Here is a 20,095-nt window from a genome sequence, read left to right on the forward strand (position 1 = left end):
AGTTTTCATTTAATTTGGGGGAGCAGATGTGTAAATAAATATGTGCCATAAAAAATGAAATGAGAACAGGGAAGTTTCCTAAATGGGAAGATTACTGAAGAAATAGCAATGATGACTGAAAATAGAGTTTCTGGGGAAATAAGATTTAATAAAACAAGATCCCTAAGGGAGAGGCTTAAGTAGTATATCTCTAAAAGACAGGAAATAAAGAGAAATTCAGTCTTTTTAGAAATAAGGAAGATAAATCAGCCTACTGAGAAATAGAAGCAGAATATTTTTCATTCTGTAATTTTTATTTCGTATACTTAAGTAGGAAGACATGGAATTATTCATGTTTGTGTTACCTATTAAGCTAGAATTTCTATAATGTAGAAAGTTTTTGGTCTAAATGAATCTGTAATTAAGGGGCAGCTTTAACACGTTGAGAGAAACCTTATATAACTTCCAGCTTCCCCGAGAGCGGAGCCAGGTGCCGGCTCTTCCGGCCTCACCGTGCCCTGACAGCTCTCTCAGAGATGAGACACGTGGTCCCCAGCCTTCCCTGACCTGGGACTCGTGGCTGGAGTTCATTCTCTCGTGTTCCCGGGGAACCGTATATAATGAGCGTGAAGTTGGCACGCTCATCATGGAGATACCAGGTGGGGCGTTTCCACAATTTCAGGTGCTTGGAGGACTGTCCAATTGCCCCTTCTTAGGAATCAAACAGGCAGATGAATCTCCGTGACACAGGGATGGGGTGACATGCGGACTGGTGGTCCAGTTGGAAAGAAAAACTCTGATAATACTAATGTAAGAAGAAAACAAATCAGACTGCTTGAAAAGGCCTGCAAATCAATAGCCTCAATGGGCTCCTGGAGGCGTGGGCTCTACGTGAGCACAGGAGCAAAGCTGCGGCCCGCCGGACAGCAGGAGAGCAGCGTGCTCAGCCGCTGGGCCCCGCCTGTTTGTGCACTGTGACCTCGAGCAAACCACCTGCCTTCTCTGTGCCCCACTTCACCATCCCGAAGCCTTAAGTTGTGCCGACCTCTCCTCACTGGGATAACACAGGTGAACACGTAACCGTGCCTGATACGTGAAGAACATGCAGCCAGCTTTAGTAATGGTTGGTGTGGGAGTTTTCAAAGCTCATGGTCAGTAGCGGGTAAGGTAACTGATTCATTCAGCATCTATTGATTGACGCCTATTCATTGCCAGGCATGTTCTGCCACCAGCACCCAGAGCATGTCCCTGGGCTTGTGCAGCTAACACTCCTGATGTCTGTGCGCCTTGACGACCCACCGGCTGTACTCCACTTCCAGGGCCCGCGGAGGCCCTGTGTCCGGGTCTGAAGCCAGGGAGTGTAGGAAGAAGGGAAGGCTCCTCAGCAGAAAATAGACTTTGACAAAATTTCAAGACAAGAGAAAATGACCCGCTATGAAGTAACCAGGCCATCCCAGACCCTCTCCAGGTGAATGCAGGACCCTATTCTGACTGCCAGCATGGGAGGTGCAGGCCCGAGCAGACGCGTCTCTGCAGAGGCCCCTTGTATGGGGAGAAGAGGAGGGCTTCCCCACGAAACGTATTAGAACCAGCAAAGTTCTTGCCTCAATCCTAATTCTGATTGTATAAAGTCTTGGTGTAATTAACATGTCAAGTTCCTTCTGCAACAGCCGTGCCCGCTCAGCCAGACGTTCTCAGGACACTATCGCTTCGTTTGGCCCCAGATGATGTGAAGTGAAACACAATTTCCCCTTTTTCAGGGCAAAACAAAACTGCAAGGGTTTTTTCCCCTGCCCCTCCCCCACCCCCTTACCCCAAACAGACTTTAGTTTACTCCTGACTTTGTTCTGACAGCGGTTCAGGATTTCTCTTTCTGGGGAAGCGCAGAGCTTGCGCGCTTCTGCTGAGGGAGGGACGCGCCCGAGGGCCCGGCTGTGCCTCCGCCGCTGCGGAGTCGGCGGTGGCGGCAGGACCGCAGCGACATGCCTCCTCCTAACTGCTCGGTGCACAGCGGCCCGCTGGAGTGCGGGCTCGGCCTCCTGGGCAATGCCGTTGCGCTCTGGACGTTTTTCTTCTGTCTGAAGGTGTGGAAGCCCTACAGTCTACCTGCTCAACCTGGTGGTCGCGGACCTGCTGCTGACCTTCTGCCTGCCCCTCCACGCCACCTTCTACCAGAGGCACCGGACGTGGAGCTTCAGGCGCGCGTCTTGCCAGACGCTGCTGTTCCTGCGGGCGCTCAGCCTCAGTGTGGGCATTACCTTCCTCACTACGGTGACCTTGGACCAGTACTTCCGGGTGGTCCACCCGAGGCTCAAGGTCAACCTTCTGTCCCTTTGGGCAGCCCAGGGGATCTCAGTCCTTGTCTGGCTTCTGATGATCTGCCTCAACCACCAGAGCTTGTTCGTGCCTGAGGCTGGGTGCCCCAGTCTGGAGCCCAGAGGAGAACTCTCCTTCAGCATGACTTGGCAGGAAACTCTCTTCTTCCTCCAATTCGTGTTTCCCTTCGGCCTCATCTTGTTCTGCAATGCCAGGATCATCAGGACCCTGCAGAGGAGGCTCCGAGACCCGGATAAACAGCCCAAGCTGCAGAGGGCACAGGCGCTGGTGGCCACCGTGGTGGTGCTGTTTGCACTGTGCTTTCTGCCCAGCTTCCTGGCCCAGGTCTTTGTGGCCACCTTCCAAGGGGTGGGCAGCTGCCAGGTGCTGGGCACAATGGTGCACACATCCGACCTGGCCGGCAGCCTGGCCTCCCTGCAGAGCGTGCTGAACCCAGTGGTGTACTGCTTCTCCAACCCCGCGTTCAGGCACTCCTACCGCAAAGTCTTCAACACCCTCAGAGGCCGGGGGAGGGAAGCAGAGGCACCCGGCTGTGACCCCAAAGACTCCTACTCCTGAGGCCAACTGGCTTCCTCCACCATTTTCAGGAGCCACCTGGGATCTGGGCAACAAGGACCATTCATTAGGATTCTGCAGGACGTGGAAGTCTCGAGGCTGCCCTGCAAAGATTGGACAGACTCGGGCACACATGCAGAAGTCATTGCCGTTACATTATGGACCAGCCAGTCAAAGCGAGCACACCAGAGCCTCCTTTCTGCACAATGTGAAGCAGGCTTAATTGCTGACCTGACAGCCAGGTGGTCACGGTGCGTGAAAGCTAGACGGTGACACTTCCAACTCCGTGTACTCAGGCAGGTCGTCCTCATTTTCTTTGCTTCAGTTTGTAAATGCAGACAGATTGCTTTGTTCTCAGCTGTTGCACAGACTTGTGATTATTGATATGGGAAAGTGGGGATCTGGGGCCTGAAGAGAGGCCCCGGGCATGGAAGTCACTGTACTCCATGCCTCTCTGTGAAGCACATAATGTTCCCTGTTTTATAAGCTTCGTTATCACGGAGCACACATTATGTCAAAGACAACACAGTTCCCTAGTTTATGATAAGAAACATTTTCTTATTCAATTTCTCAAAATTGCCTCTAGAATTTTCTTAAGTTTGAATGTTTAAATGCTTTTGAAACTTACTTTGCTGCCCTGCTCTAAAAAGTCACTGTATCTTATGCCTCCTGGAAGGGCACAATGTGAGGTGGCAAACTGTGTTTTCCACCCGACGCCGCGGCATACTCGTGCAGAAGGCAGCTGGCACCACCCCAGAGAAGGTGGGGCCCCTGCACCCAGCCCCTGGACACTCTCGCAACGGCTGCAGCTGCCCATCACACACCTCTTAAACTATGTCCCTGGTCATGCTGGTGACAAAGGATTCTGAAAGTCACCTTCCTGACTGCCTTCTCTCTCATTCTCTGCTCAAACCAGGCAGTTTGGTCCCCAGAAGGGACCCACCAACGTGCCCGGAGGAGCTCCAGAAGCTACTTTGTAAGGACCTGGGTCCCACGCATCCCATCCTACCTGCCCCCCACCCCCCCGGTATTGCACCTGTGTGGCTCACACAGAGAGGCCACTGCTTTTCCCAGGGGCCAGTCCTGATCTCTGTAACATTTAAGGTCAAAACAGATAGCACTAGGTGACAGAAAATGGCAAAGTGTCCCTGTAGTATCTGCCTGCCTGGAAGGCTCCTTTCAGACCCAACCTGGAGGGTGTGTTGTTATCCAGCACAGGAAAACCCGTCTAACAGGGGTGCTAAGGAGCCCTCTGTGGCTTCTGGGGGAAAGTGGATCTTCAGCCACACTGCGCTGTCTTTCCAGGGTTTGTTTCCTCCCTTGTGACTAGAATATCAAAGGGACAAGGAGGGAAACATGACCGGGTGAGAATGTGGAGCACCTAAATAAACTGTGCCGTGCACACTCTACACGGACCCCTTCTCTTCCCTTCCCACTGGAAGGGAGGCTGTCCCCCCCTCCCCCTTCTTGCTGCATCTACCATTTTACATGCTGCTTTTAAAGCATCTAACATTTAATATACACATTTTCCATATTATGATCAACTCCCCGCAGGCATCCTTGACTTGATTACCCAATACATCTGTCCAGGTGTTTCTTAACCATTTTCCTGCTGCTGGGCCCTTGCATGCCTGACTATACACAGACAGATCCATGCTGAACTCACGGCCTCCCACAGACGTCTCTGTGGCAGAGCCCTCGGGTGGAGCCAATCCCGCCCACACTGGTACCTGGAGAGGCTGGGGTAGCCCTGTGCCCCAGCTCCCACCCGGCCCTGCCCACATTCTCAGCCTGATTAAATGGGGGCTCCCACAGCATGGCAGTGAGAGGGGGTGTACTGCAGGCTGGGGATCCTGACATCTTGGCCAATCTGATGTTCTGACTCTCTTGGTCCTGGGGTGCCCAGGTGCTGGTGTCTTTGGGGTCCTCTCACCGATGCTGTTAATGTGCAGCCTAGACTAGGGCCATGTGTCGGTGGCCAAGATCAGGGCCTTTGAGCCAGCATCCTGCTCTGTCTCTTCCTAGCTTTTTGCCCAGGGACAATCACCCAACTGCTCTGACCCTGGTCTGTAAACAGCCATAACGACCCCCACGTGCGGGGTTGCTGTGAGGATTAACCGAGGTAACCCGCAGGGTGTGAGCAGTCCGGTCCTTCGTGAGCAGTCGGGTCCTATGCGGTCAGCATATTCTGGCATCTCTGTTTGCATCCCCACCCACACTGCATGCACTTCAGAGATGGCTTCTCCCCCATGCAGCTCAGCACAGAGCCTGGCACAGGGAAGGTGCTCAATGCACTAGATGCAGAAAAATTCTGCTAAATCAAGGGTTTATGACTAGTCTTCCTTCCTTGTAAATCCTTCCTGGATATTTTACAGGGTTTCTGTCTGGCTCAAGTTTATTCTGCACTCAGGGAAGGAGGTGGCTCTTTTGTGCCTCGGAGGTCGGGACCCCACAAGCACCCGTCTCCAAGGACGCTTCTTTGGCCCCCAGCCCCCCCTTCCCGCACTCAGACGGTCTCCTCCGTGGATGCGGAGCGCAGTAACGAGGCCTCCCCCTTCTCCGGCTACGTTCTCTGAATGAGGAAATGACTCAGAGGGAGAGTGTGGCAGGCAGCGAGCGAGGGGCCGCAGACCACAACCATTTTGCTGTCGGTACCAAGTCTTAGTGTCCTCTCTCCCCTGACTCACTTCTTATAAGGTAGCAAGTGTGCGATCTTGGCTGTGACACTGGCAAATCTCAGCATTGTCTGAATCCTGGCATCTAGGAAGGAGAGCCAAGAGCCCAAATTTCAATTTGGGGGATGGATTTCTTTCCCTATTCAGAAAATGCTATCACTGTTTTTAAATTCTGTTAATTTTGTCATTTCTAATCTATAGGCAACACATTCCTCCTTGGCCACGTACGTGACCTCCAGGCGAAGGGCATCCTGCGAGGAATGCTCTAGTCTCTGTCTCGTGAATTCCTACTGGCTTTTCCTGGCCTGTCCCTTCAGACCTGCCTTCTTGAAGCCTCCAGAACAACCCCCACCAGCACCCCAGCGAGTCATCATTTCCTGCAGGCATCCTGCAGGGATCATGTCTCCACGTCAGCTTCCTGAAACTTGGATAACGTCCATTTATCTTTGCATCTTCCAGCACTTTGCCCAGGCCTGGCACACAGTAGATGCTTCATAAATGTGTGAAATAAATGATAAAAAATGAACAAATGAGCCTATCTAAAGTTAACAAATTAATGTCATTAACTACTTAATAGGTGGTTTTTAAAATATGCTTTATAAATACACAGGCAAACTTAAAACTGTATCTTGAATCTTCAAGAAAGATGGTAATACAAATGAAAATATAATCACTTTTCATATTTATTGGAGAGAGCTTTCCCTCTATGTATTCATAGTCATTTCAGCCAATAATCAAGGGAGCAGTCTTGACTCATTTAGGGGTCAGAATAAGAGCTGCAGCCGGATGCGGCTGTGGGCTTGGTGGGGGGATGTGAGGTGCATTCATGTGACTCTCAGAGGCTTCCGGCACATCCGGCCATGTTCACGGGATCCCCAAATAATAGTGATCCTCAAAATGTCTCCTTTTTTAAATTGTGGTAAAATATACATAATATAAAATGTCCCATCTTAACCATTTTTAGGTGTATAGTTCTGTGGTAGTAAGGACATTCACAATTCTGTGCAGCTATCTCTGCCACCATCTCCAGAACTTTCCACCCCTCCAAACCAAAACTCTGTCCCCATTAAACACAGGCTCTGCACACTCCCTCCCCAGCCCCTGGTGCCCACCCTTCTACTTCCTGCCACTAGAAGTTTGATGACATATCTTATGCAAGGGGAATTGTACTGGATTTACCTTTTTGTGTCTGGCTTATTTCACTTAACATGGTATCTTCTAGACTCATCCATGTTGCAGGATGGGTCAGAATGTCCTTCCTTTTTAAGGCTTGATAATATTCTCTTGCATGTATAACCACTGTTTATCCACTCATCCAGGTGTCGATGGGCACCTGGGCTGCTGCCCCTCTGGCCACAAAGCTGCTGTGGGCAGGGGTGTGCAGGCCTCTCTCAGGGAGGGGTCTCCGTGCCTGCAGGCTGTGTGCACACGAGAAAGCACTGTCCATCTCGGAATCCTTTCGCTGGCTGCCTAAAGGCTGCAGTCCAGCCTGCAGGCAGATTTTGATTGGGTCACGAGTTATTTTTAAGTTTGGGTATGTAGTTTAAATAAACAAGACAATATTTTTAAAGGTCTAGTTTTCCAGCTGTTCTTGAAAACGAGATTTGCCCACCCTGGGCCCAGACTCTCCCCCACACCGCAGGGGGGGCCCTGCCTCCAGGGGCTGTGCTCACTGTGTGTCTGTCAGTGTGTGTCCTGCCCTGGTCCCCATGGGTATTTGCACAGTCACCCCTTCTGCACCCCGGTTTTCAGTGTCCCTTCCTTGGCGGGTATGTGTCCACTTGGTCACACCGCAGTGCCCAGCAGCTCACCATATGCTAATCCAGGGGCCATGTGAGGGTGTTTCTGGATGTGGCTGATATCTACAATCAGTTGTCTGTGAGTACAGGTGTCACCCTGGATGACGCTGTGGCTTCATGCAGTCAGGTGAAGGCCTGAAGAGGTTTCTCAAGAGAAGCGGTTTGGCCTCCAGACAGATGTAGAGACTCGAGTGTCAGGCTGGCCAACCCCAGGCATGAGCCAAGCCCCTTAAGTCAATCCCTGTATCTATGTACATCTCAGGAGTCCTGTTCCTAGAGGGGGCCCCACCCTTGCTGGTCTGCACCCCCAGCCCCCGGCATCAGAGCAGCAATTTCATAGTGGCTGTCAGAGCAGATCTTCAAGAGGCTTACTTCTGTGCCCTCACTTCCTCTCTGCCACCCCATTTCTCCCTCCAGCTCTCTCACTTCCGGACCTTCACTGGGCCTCATCTGACATGCCCTCCTGCCCCAGACCGCCGGAGTTCCTGCCCCACACAGCAGCACATGACCCGCCCTGTCCATTAAATCCTCCTGACCCGCCTCCGGGGCAGACCGCAGTCCCAGAGCCCACCCTGGCTTTCTGTCCTGTATCAGACCAGTGGCTCCCGTGTGGTGGCCACACATGCCAGGCCAGGTTAGATGTTTGCATGGCACTATTCAACATGAAAGTTCAGCACAGAAGGCAGGTTTCTTTTTGATCTATGGGCCAAAGCTCAAACTGTTCTGTTATCTAAACATTTGCATGACATTTGTTTTCATTTTGCAAGAAGAAAACAGCCAGGACTCACCTCATACCTAGCCTCCTTTAACACCTGCATGAAATAGAATCATCAGTTCTGGGCTAAGGGCTTTTGTCCATTAAAACACACCAAAGACATAGTTAATAATAGTAATTATTTCTAAAATCAAAAAATACAGGCAAAAGGAACCCTCTTTAAGCCTAACCAGGAACCTAGGGTGAGTACACGTTGAACATTCTAGAGAAAAGAAATGTGTTTCAGGGAAATGATTCCTCGAAGCAGCAAAGAATGTGGCTCAGGTGGAGGACTCAAGGGCGGGATTTTGGTTTCTGACGCCCGAATGAGCTCAGGTGGAGGAAATCCACCAGCCCTTCAATGACTCACTTTTCTCATTTTTACTAGAGCTCTGAAGCAATCATATTTTATTTTTTAAGACTCCAATAGAGCTGCATAATAACAAGCCTGTTATTGTTTTTAACAAGCCTAGAACACTCCTGTTATTATCCTATTTTACCCACAACATATTAAAAGCATTTAGGGCTTTTATTTTATTCTAAAACATTTTGTTTCTTTGATTTCAAACTCCAGCATATTACAATTTCAAGAGCTAGCTGCCTAGAAAAACCGCACTGGTTATTTCTTCTGCTAATATGTTCGTGAACATTTTTTAAAATAAAGGAGGCAAAATGATGTAGCAAAATTCTCTGAAAACTGTGATGACTTGGCTATTGCATTACTGAAAATTAAATTCCCAGCCTGACATTTAAGGGGCACAGGGAGGAACAGAGGACTGTGGACAGGCCCATTAAGGAGAGGCAGACAGGGAGGACTGGCCATCCCTGATGGGGGGACCCACGGGGACAGCATGGGCCCACCCAGGCCCTCACCCGTTCACACCGACTGGGGCCAGAAGCCGGCGCTGACCGCTGGGGATCCCGTGCACCACCCCCAAGGGACCTGCCAGCCTGGCAAGGCCTCGGTGGAGACCCAGCCGGGTGAGCAGCTGCCGGCGCCCCTTCCGCAGCCGTGGATCCCTGACAGATCCCTCACCACCAAGGGGGGCGCACAGGACAGAGATCACCCGGTGAGCTGGCAGGAAGCCGCCACTTAGACCAGCAGGGGGACCCGCATGGCACGCCGAGGCCGTGAATCAGCTCCCTGGAGACGCAGAGCGCTGTCCTTCCATCCCGTGGCCTACTCGCTTGTTATTATGAACCGTGGCTGAAAAAATCAGGGACTCAGGAGTGCGCAGGACCCACGAGGGGCCGTGGGCGGGGGTAGCCAAGGGGCGCCCAGCAGTGGAGAATCTGGACCCATCACCGGCCCCCACGGGCGGCCACCCCGGGCCACGTCTTCCCGCCACGGGCTGTGGGCGCAGACGCCGCGGGCTGGGCCTGGCCGGAGGGCCAGCAGGCCACAGATGGCATCGCCCCTGGGCCGAAGGGCGGGTGCGGTGGCGGCTGCAAGGGGGCCCCGGCCGGCCGAGGCCATATCCCTGAGCAGGCAGTCTTGTCACACGGTGAAGTGCAGGTGGCTCGCACTGACAGAAGCTGCCCGTGTGCACAGGGGTGGGTAAACTGGTCAGCGCGGGTGCCTCGGGCATCTGCGCTCGGGCCGGACATGGCTGCCATGTCCTCAGTGCCCCGGCCTCACCTTGGCCCCAGGCCCGGTTGGCTTGTGCTGCCTGACGCTGCAGCGCAGCTGACAGAGCGGCCAGCGTGAGGGGAAGCACCTGCCGACAGCTCCCCAGGGGGTGCGCATCTCCACCACTGCGCCCGGGCCTGCTCCCCGCAGCGGGGCTGCTTGGCCTCTCCAAAAGCGCACTGGCGCGGCCGCTTGCTGCTGGGCAGTCATCCCAAGGGAGAGCCGCAAGGACGGAGGGGCAGCCCGGAGGTGCCACCGGGTGCCACTGGCAGCCTCTGGCAGGTGTCCCCAGGTGGACCAGCCCCCCACACTCCCACCACAGCGCACGGACCAGCAGCAGCCGGGACGTTCAGTGATGCCAACACCCAGATGTCAGCTATTCCTCTGCTGTCCAAATAATTAGAAGAAACAAACTCTGATATACCCAGAATTTAGAAACTATAGAAAAATGAGAGTGCTGAACTTTAGAATTTTAGAATCAATTTCTAGTGAGTAGGATATTATAAGGCTTCTTTTTTTAAAAATCTCTTCTTTGTTAGTTAGAATACCCTAAAAACTGTCCTAAAATCTACTCCTAAAAATATACTCTTTCTTAAATCATATATGCAGTTACAGACATATGCATGTGCTATACCAAAATAAACAAGCACTTAAAAACCAAAATGTAGCAAAAAATGTAGATGTAGAGCCAATCTGCTATCCCATGACTATTAAAAGCAATAGAAAAAAATGAATTGCCACAATACTGCAACCAGATTTTAAAACTTTATTCTAAGGGTTCTATACCAGTTTTTTGAGTATAGCATGAAAGTGTGCTCATTTTACACGTGGCTTTTGAAAGTAAGCTCAGCGCAGGGCTGTGAGTGCGGCCTGTGGCCACCAGAGGGCAGCAGCGTCCTGCCAGGAGGCGGGCGGTGCTGCCCCCCACCCCCACTCCCAACCACCTTCGGAAGCCCGCTCTACAGTCTTATCTCACAGATGCATTTGTTCACTGCAAGACCCGTGTGCTAGTTCATCTGTTTACATGGTAAGTTCAGAAAAGGGATTCCAAAATGTCATGTGAAATTCAAGAATCCAATTAACCTTCCCAAACAAGGCAGAGAAATGAAGCTTTCTTACTAAAATACTAACCCTAATTCCAAATGTGGTGCTTTGCAAATGTAGACTGACCAGTGCTGGACCATGTGGTGATGATGTGGGGCACGTGCACAGGCAGAGGGAGGCCCTGGGCTGACCCTCTCTCCCGCTACCGGCATCTGGCCTCTTCTCAGCTGAGACTGTCACCACCTCTTGTGTGCCAGCTTCTATTTGCAGCTGCAAGTATTTCTTTACCATTTACAGCCTTCGTTTTTTTTTTTTCTGAAGTCAGTAGCACAGCTTCCTTCCATTGGAGTTCATGTCCCCAAACTCTCTTCTCCCCTCCTGTACACTAATAGTGCCTAATGGCAGAACTGCTCTGTGTTCACTGTTGTCACATGCAAATGGACACCTGGCTGCCCAGCAGAAAACATTTCCCTGGCTTTCTTTCACCTGGTTGTAACCACATGACTAAGTTAAGGCCAATAGTTTGGAAGAAGAGATTCTTACAACTTATACATGGTGCCCTTATAGGAAAAGCCACTTGCTTCCCCCTTTCCCTTCCTGTTGGCTGGGATGGAAAGGTGATGGAGGGAACTAAGGCAGCTTCTTTGCACCATGAGGACAGCCTGGAGATGAGGATAATAGCATCCTGCCTATCTTCCTGGAGTGTCTACCTGAACTCTAATATGAGAGAGAACAGGCCGAGGGATTAAAAAAGACACAGCTATCAACTCTAGCTCTCTTATGGATTTACCTAAATAAAACATCAGGAAAATTCTTATATTAGCAAATGCAATTCAAGGAAGAACACAAGAATGCAATCTGGCAATTTGTAGCAAGTGTGACAGGTGTATGTACTCAATCATGATGTGTGAAATAAGTCTCAGCAGATCATCCTGCACTCTGCATGCTGTAGCCTCCCCGTTGTGTAAAATCCCTGTGCACAAAGGCAGCAGGCTCCCCATACGGCAACGAGCAGAGTGCAGACTGCATCAGAGGAGCTGGACTTTGTGGGGCTGTGATGATCCAGTCTAGCAGCAAATGTGAAAGGTCACCTTCTTCCCAGACTCCCGAGGGAGGGTCTGATGGTGCTCCAGGAATGGGATCACAGCACCACAGGCAGCCCTGAAGTCGCTAGCCAGGAATGCTGTTTGCCCAGATATGCTGGCAGAGTGGGGTCCTGGCCTCCAGGGCTGCCAGCCCAGCCGCCTTCTGCTGCCCACCACCCTGAGGCCCCAGGGAGAGAGAGCAGTGCCTGCACTGATACAGAAGCCGCCTGGGCTGGGGAGATGTCACCACACTGCACAGACTGGAGCTGGGGTCGGAGGCAGGAGTCCCCTCCCCAAAGGCGGGTCAAGGGCAGTAGACAGCCACTGGACAGGGGACACCGAAGACTCCCTCAGAGAAGTGCTCCCACGGTGGCCGGGAATTGGAGCTCAGTGCCCGTACAGGCTGAGTGGGCAGGCCAGCCTTTCCTGACGCCACAGCCGTCTGTCGCCACGGCATTCCCCAGGATGTGCACCTGAAAACCTGCAACGGGAAGGGATATTCGGAACACCACTTACTAGAAAGCAGGAAACTACCTGGAAATGAACTTTCAAGTGTTTGAAATTAACTTTAATATGAACAGTTGCCCTACCTTCAGAAAACTAGTTGTTATAGGTTGGATTGTGGCCCCCAGATCTGCATGTTGGAACCTTAAGACCCAGTTCCTCAGAATGTGACTGTGTTTGAAAGTGGGGCCTTCACAGAGGTGATGAAGGTAAATGAGGCCGTGTGGATGGGCCTGATCTAGAGACTGGTGTCCTTGTAAGAAGAGGAGATCGGGATAGACACGCACACAGGGACAGCCATGCAATGACACAAGGAGAAGGTGGTCGTCTGCACGCCCAGGAGAAAGGCCTTGGGAGGGACCAGCCCTGCCCACCCCAGGTTTCTGCTCCCAGCCTCCAGGACCCAGAGAAGCGGATTTCTGTTTAGAAGCCGCCTGGCCTGTGGTGGTTCGTTAGGGCCGCCCGCTGACTCTGCGCTAGTGGATTCTAAGCACGCACTGCACCCGTCTGGACCAGCTTCTCGGGCATTCTACCTCCAGAGTGCCTGAAACTTACACATGATCAGAAACTTTAAAAAAAGGATTTGATAATTCTGTACTTTTATGGCTTTATTTCAAAACTAGCCCAGAAGCAACTGAGCAAATACAATTTGCAAGGTGATGCTTAAGCACCTATCAGAAGGTATGCAATTTGCAAGATAAATCTTCAGTGCCTAAATTTTCAGCTTTGCTGAGATTTATATATAGTAAAATCTCATTTATCCAGAAATAATCATTTGTGACCATCTCAGCTCCCTCTAACAGGAACCAAGAAAAACTGTCTTGTGGTTGCCATTCCAGAGAGTACAGAAAAGGGACTAAAGGCAGGCACAACTGAGGTCCAGCCAGAGCCCAACAGTGAGAGCAGACATGTGGAGATCAGTGACAAAGCGGCCTGAACATGCACCCCTCCAGAGCTGCTCTGTGCAGGAGCAAACACCCCATGTAGCTCTGTGACTCCCAAGGGTGTCAATGTAGCTCTGTGACTCCCAAGGGTGTCAATGCACTGCAGCCCCAGTTATCAGTGCCCAAGGAGCAGGAAATTGCTATTCAATGAAATAATGTAGCACATTTTAGAAACGTTTTTAAACACCACCCCTGGAACTCTAAAAGGGCTACTGCGTAAAAGTAAAGATGAAAAGGTAAACTTCACTTATCTAAATACTTACATCACACAGAAGAGTTCATTCCCAGCTGTGCCAAAGAAGCTTGATGTTTCTATACCAGTTTAGAAACATCAGCCTATTTTCACAGATCATATCAGTGTGTGGGTCATACTGAAAGACGTGTCTGAGTAACACCTCACCTCCTCTGCTGTGATTTCTGGCTTTGAACACACACAGACTTGAAGGGCGTGGGAGCCCCAAACACCAGTCTCACCAGTCAGAACGCTGAACCAGAAGACAATTCCTACTTCACACACAGAGCTGTTTTATTTTGCAAAGCCAAGCCATGTTTTAAAAATACAGATTTTGAATCCTAAAATATGACTTTGATTTTCATATTGAAACGCAGTTAAAGTTTACAATAATGATGGAAAGTTTCAAATAACACATTTGTCAAGGTTACTCATCCATATCTTTGCAATCTTTGCAAAAACGTATCTTTGGTACGTTTCTAATATGCGTTTGTGTTTTTGTAATACGTATCGATATTTTTCCACTTGTATTCATATATTTACACAGCACTTTCAAAACGTGAGTCCTATGAACTTTCTACGAAGTTGAAGAGAGTTGTTAAAATCAGATTCCATAGCTAACCTCAGACTTTTGGTATTCAAACCAGCAGCAGACACCAACATGGTACCCACTGTCGGCCAGGTAGTTTGAGGCTGGTGGTGACCACAGTCCTGTCCACACCTTCGGCTCCCCTATGGCAATGGAAGCTCTTTCCACATGGTCTCAGTAAAGTTTCCTTTTTCTTTTTAAAAAGCTGTCTACTTAAAGAAAGAAATTGTTTACACTTTAAGCTTCTCTATAGCTTCCTATTCAGTACACTTTGCTAAATAAGTATTTATTAAGCCCCTTCTATATGCCCCATGCATCCCGGTCTGATGGGTTTCTGGAGAAGCATGACCTATCACAGAGACCACTTTCTCTGGGAAAAAGAGCAAATAGACACCTTCCTGATGTCGCCTTGCCCTTGGTAACAATCGCCCCTAGTAGCTGTCCGGCCACCTCGCTGTCTCCCCACACGCTTTCCCAGCTCGTGAACTCCTGTGCTTTTTTACAGTCTCATTCTTGCTGAGGCCACCAAGGGGAAAGGAGATAGACCTCAAGCCAGTCCATCCTGCTGCCTGTGATTGTCAAGAGTAAACATTCCAATGGATAAGATGTTTAACCTTTTGCCTAATAGGAGTCATGCAAGGGCTTTTATTTGGTCTTTCTTTTTTTCTGTTTTGGTTTTTTTCAGACCATGTGATTTTTTTTTTTTTTTTTTGCTACAACCCAAAGAAATTGCAGTCAAGAGTGGCTTCATGACTGTCTCTGAAAATTTTCATGTCTGTAAGCAATTCACTTTAAGTCAGCCTTCCCCAAAGCCTGTTCTGTGAAATGCGAGCTGTAAGGTACTTCAGAGTCACAGCCTTCCTGGCCAGGCGACTGGGGTGCACACTGCACCCCATGGGGAGATGGTGCAGTCTTGACCTCACAGAGAAGGCAGCTTGTCCAGTTCCCACGCTCCCACCTGCTAGCACACCCACGGCACATGCTCAGGGCATCACATAGTGAAGGACGAAGCGTTCTCATTGTCCACAGCCTCGCTGTTCTGCCTGGAGATGAAGGTTTCAGAGTGCAGCCTGGAGCAGGCGAAGCCCGGTGACTTCTGCTTCCTTCCTACACACCACAGGTCCTTCATGACCTTCAGAAAGTAGTTTCTAAACTTCTGACCGATGAACGCATAGAGCACGGGGTTGAGGCAGCAGTGCAAGAAAGCCAGGACCTCGGTGACGTTCCTGGTGTAGCCAATGAGCTTCTCGCTGTGGCAGGAGCGGGTCATTCTGCCCAGGTTTGCAGCAGTCACGAGGAGCACCATGTTATGCGGGACCTGGCAAGCCATGAAGACGAGGACCACGGCTATGATCACACGGATGGCCTTGTGCCGTTTGGAGTTCTGAGCTCGCAACAAGGTCTTGACAATGAACACGTAGCAAAACACCATAAACACCAGTGGGATGAAGAAACCGAAGAGGAGCTGCAGCCCCAGCATGAGCAGCTTCCACCTGACGGGCTCCGAGACCGTGTGGTACCTGGGCTCACACACGTCGCGGCCCTGCACGTTGTATTTCTGGTTGAATGTGAAGGTTGAGCTGGAGATCAGGATGGACACCACCCACACTGCGGAACAGATGGTTTTATGGTGCGCGAGTGTCCTGGAGCGCAGCCTGAAGGACGTGGTGGCCTGCACAATGGCAATGTAGCGGTCCATGCTGATGCAGGCCAGGAGCAGCATTCCACAGTTGAAATTGACAGTGTAGATGCCTGCGATCAGCTTGCAAAGGGCATTGTTGAAAACCCACTCACCAACAGCATGGTTAACAGCCCAGAACGGGAGCGTGAGGACAAACAGTATGTCTGCGATGGCCATGTTCAAGAGGTAGACGTCTGTCATGGACTTGGCTTTCTTATAAAAAGCAAAGGTTACCACCACCAAGATATTGCCCAGGAGGCCAAAGACACATATCACAGAGTAGGCAATGGGCACGAATAGCCCAGAGAACTGCCTGACCTCCTGCAAGGAGCAGAGTAATGTGTCATCTTCAACTGAATAGTCAGAAGTATTAGTCAACCCAAAATAATCCTCATTTAAATCAAAGACAGTGGTGGAGTTCACTGCGTCCTGGAAATTGAACAAAGGTAGAGTTAGCTGTAGCATAATTTTCAAGGAGCCACAGTGGACCAAAATTTTACTCCAAAATAAAATAGACACTCACCACACTCATTGTGGTGCTTGACTGGGGCAGAAAACACAGGCCTGGTGCAGAAGGGCTGGACATTCAAGCCCTCAGGCTCACCAACAGAGGTAACAGGACAGAAGTGAATCTAAGGAGGAAGGAAATCAAAATACATTGTAGTTAAGACACACCTGCTCGGACAGCTGGAGACTTAGGCCAACCACATTCCAGTCCCAGAGCGCGCACAGCATGTATGGGATTTACATAAAAAGATTCATTTAGGACAGAAGCCAGCAACCTCTTTGCACAAAGGACCAGAGAGTAAATAATTTTAGGCTCTGCAGGTCATGTGGTCCCTGCCACAACTATTCAAATCTACCCTTAAAGCTTGAGAGTAGCCCTAGACCATTACATACACACATGAGCTTAAGCAGACTTGGGTTCCATGGCTGCGGTCCGTCAGTCCCTGAGCTCTAGCTTAAAGAAGGGTGACAACAGCAAAGCCACAAACTTTGATCTGCACGAAATCTTGATGCAAAATTCAATTTAATTACATCTAACAGGATTCCACTCATCAAAATCTATAGAAGTGCCATGTGTCCAGAATACTTATTATGTATAGTCTTAGTCTGCAAGTTGTTTACAATATACTTCAGGGATTTGCACCTGTGTGGACAGCTGAGAGACACTGCTGAAGTTTTTTAAGGTTTTAATATGAGGGTTATTCTCAAGCTACACTGAATAAGTCTCTGGCCTGGAAAGACAGTAGTTAAGTATATGTATTTCTTAAAAACCATAGATAGTTTCAGTGTACATTCTAGTTAACAATCACTAATCTGCTGGGGCAGACACATCGTAATTGTTAGAAAGCAGAGGTTGGGAAGAAATGCTAAGGTTGGCCTGGTTAGGAAAGGCTGGGTGGACAGGGCTACTCTTGGTCTGTGGAGAACGGGCAGGCTGCAGGCAAGGGGGTGGCAGGGAAGGTGACCCCCTGTAGGTGACTGGTTGGCTCCTGCTGACCAGGGAGGGCATGGTGCATCTGTGAAGCGGCCATGCGACCGGCTGGGCCCAGTCAGGCCGACTGTTATCAAGCAACATTTGCGGAACAAGTGATGTGCTGGAAATGCCAGGGGGCGGAGTGTGAGGCCAGGCCTGAGAAGTCCGCCTGGGCACAAGTAAAGTGTGGTGCTAGGGTCTCAGAGTGAGGGACGCTAAACTCTGTCATTTGAAACTCAGAAAGGAACGAGAGAGCTTAGCGACCCTCACACTCGCTGCCCTTCGTCTGCTGTTGTCATTCCCACCTGATGAGCTCCCCACCCCAAATCCCTGGCCTGGGATCCTCGGATAATTGCATTGAATGTGCGTTAATTCCCTTCCTCTGTCCTGCCCCTCACCACCTGGCAGGCCAAGGGGGCGAAACAACAGAAACGCAGGCCTCGGTCTGTAGGCAGAGAAGGTGCACCTTGCCCAGGACCACCCGGCCACGCCAGCTCCTCCTCGTGGGGAGGGGCTGCCCAGGTGCCCTCGGCTTTCCTCGGCTTCTCACTGCATGGCCACCCGGTCGTGGATGGGCGCCTCCACCCGCTGCCCCCAGAGCCATCACCTGCCCAGCGAGTCCCTGCCGCCCCCAGTCCCCGCCCGGATAGGACAATGGCTGCAGGCACGCCCCTTGCCGTCTGTTCCAGAAGCATGGCATGAGGCCTCCTGCTGGGAGCACCTGGGAGGAGCCGCACATCAGCCCGATCCTCCGATTAAACATGTCGGTCAAACCACGATTACGCACTTGCCCTTTGGCCGTGGCAGTCGCGAGGCCAGGTGGCCACACCACACAGGCAGGAGGCCGGGACGATGCACCCCCGGCCGCTGTTGGATCTGGGGCCAAAGACGCCACAGGACTGTGGTCCCAGCACAAGTGGGCCCTGGCCTGAGCCCCGAAAAGCCCCCGTCCACGCTGGAAGCAGTGTCCAAGCACGGAGCAGGGGTGCACCCTGACCTGGGAACGGCGGGCTCGCTGTGCCAAGGGGCCCGGGCCGGAGCTCAGGGAGGCCAAGCAGCCCCCCTGTGACAGAGAGGGGAGCGGCCCGCAGGCAGGTGGGGACAGCCGCTGGGAGGCGTCCCTTAGAGAAAGCAATAGACCCCAGGAAAAGAGCTAGCAGAAAGGGGACCCAGCGTCCTCAGAGCCCTGCAGGCTGGAGCCGCAGCAACACCTCCTCAGTCACAGGGTGCTGGGGGGCATCCTCAGAAGGGGCCACTCTGGGGGTGACACGGCTAAAATAACCCTACATAAGATGCTGCTCTGGACCTGCCATAAGAACGTATAAAAGATGTCTGATTCTAATAATACAACTACTTTCCAGAACAAAACCCAAGATTATTTAAAGAAATCTAACAAAAGCCAGCCTTCATTCAATAACATAAAGTTTCTGATGTCGGGTATCCAAACAGAATTTTCCAAACAATTGTAGGCTGAATGCTTGTGTCGCCCCAAAATCCATCTGCTGAAGCCTCACCCCCCACGTGCTGGCCCTTGGCATTGGGCCCCCCTTGTGAGTGGCATTGGTGTCTCAGGAGAGACACAGGGAGCTGGCTGCCTCTCTCTGCCACGTGAGGACAAGGCGAGGAGCTGCTGACCAGAAGGGGTCCTCACCAGGCCCCGGGTCTGTCTGGGGCTTCCAGCCTCCAGAACTGCGAGAGGTGCCTGCTTGCTGTCTGAGCCGCCCAGTCTGTGATAATTTCTTATGGCAGCTCAAACCAAGACACAGACATGTAAAGAAGCAAGAAAATATAAGTCATAATCTACATGAAAACTAAAAAAGACAGAGATAATAGAATTAGCAGCAAAGATGCTCTAAGAGCTACTATAAATATATTCCATATGTTCCAGAAGGGAGGGGAAGCAAAAACATGATGAAGAAAGTATCATCTTCATAATAATAAGATACCTTATAAAATACAAAAAAGGCCCAAATAAAGATTCTACAGATGAAATATACAATATGTAAAATGAAAAATACCCTGATTCTGATTAACATCAGGTCAGACACTGTTCACATACACAAATCAACTGCAGTGCTAAACCCTAGGAGCAGTTAGGACATTTGCAAATTGAAACTGAAAGAGAAATATAATAGCATCAAAAAAATGAAATATTTACAAATGCATCTAGTAAGAGGTATATAAGATTTCTGTGCTGCAAACCATAAAATGTTGAGAAAAAATAAATAACATCTAAATGAATGGAGAAATACATCATAATCAGAATTAAACAATTCATTATTGTTAAGATACTAGTTTTCTCCAAGTGGATCTGCAGATACAACATAATCAAAATCAAAATTGTGATAGGGACTTTTTTGTAGAAATTGATAGGTTAATTCTAAAATTGATACAAAAATTCAAGAGACTTGGAAGACACAAAACAATTTTGAAAGAGAACAAAATTGTAGGGCTTAGCTTACCTGAATTCAAGACTTTCTAGAAGCTCTAGGAGTCATGTGGCATTGGTAAGGGTAGATACACAAATCATAGGATCAGAATAGAGAGACCAGAAATAAATAACCCCACACACAAATGGTCATGTGATTCTTAACTAATATGCCAGGGTAATTCAACAGGAAAAAACAGTCTTTGCAATAAACGGCACTGAAACAACTGCATATTCCTGCATAAAAAGTTGACCCTTACTGCTTATCTCACACTAGAGGCAAAAAAAAAAATCTCAAAATGACTTATAGAACTAATGTGAAAACTAAAACCCTAAGACGTTTAAAAGCAGGCACAGGAGAATACCTCTGTGCCCTTAG

The 20,095-nt window shown here is 50.2% G+C and overlaps 2 protein-coding genes across 4 annotated transcripts in view; one reads left to right on the top strand and one right to left on the bottom strand.

Moving 5' to 3' along the window:
* The first annotated feature begins 564 nt into the window (after window positions 1–564).
* On the top strand, window positions 565–4,670 carry GPR31 (G protein-coupled receptor 31). Its single transcript, XM_036926498.2, is given in 2 exon segments — window positions 565–2,077; window positions 2,079–4,670. Coding segments are annotated over 2 exon segments (912 nt in total). The 5' UTR covers window positions 565–1,961; the 3' UTR covers window positions 2,875–4,670.
* A 9,141-nt stretch (window positions 4,671–13,811) lies between these two features.
* The window catches only part of CCR6 (C-C motif chemokine receptor 6), a 54,615-nt gene continuing 48,331 nt past the window's right edge, over window positions 13,812–20,095 (bottom strand). For all 3 annotated transcript variants that reach the window (XM_036926488.2, XM_036926485.2, XM_036926486.2), the window contains exons 2-3: window positions 16,332–16,440; window positions 13,812–16,237 (exon numbers count right to left, since the gene is read on the bottom strand). In XM_036926488.2, the coding sequence (XP_036782383.1) occupies window positions 15,119–16,237; window positions 16,332–16,394 (1,182 nt within the window). In that variant the 5' untranslated portion in view covers window positions 16,395–16,440 and the 3' untranslated portion in view covers window positions 13,812–15,118. The remainder of the gene's footprint in view (window positions 16,238–16,331; window positions 16,441–20,095) is intronic.

This window comes from Manis pentadactyla, chromosome 12 (genome assembly GCF_030020395.1).
Source record: "Manis pentadactyla isolate mManPen7 chromosome 12, mManPen7.hap1, whole genome shotgun sequence".
In the NCBI taxonomy this organism is placed as follows: domain Eukaryota; kingdom Metazoa; phylum Chordata; class Mammalia; order Pholidota; family Manidae; genus Manis; species Manis pentadactyla.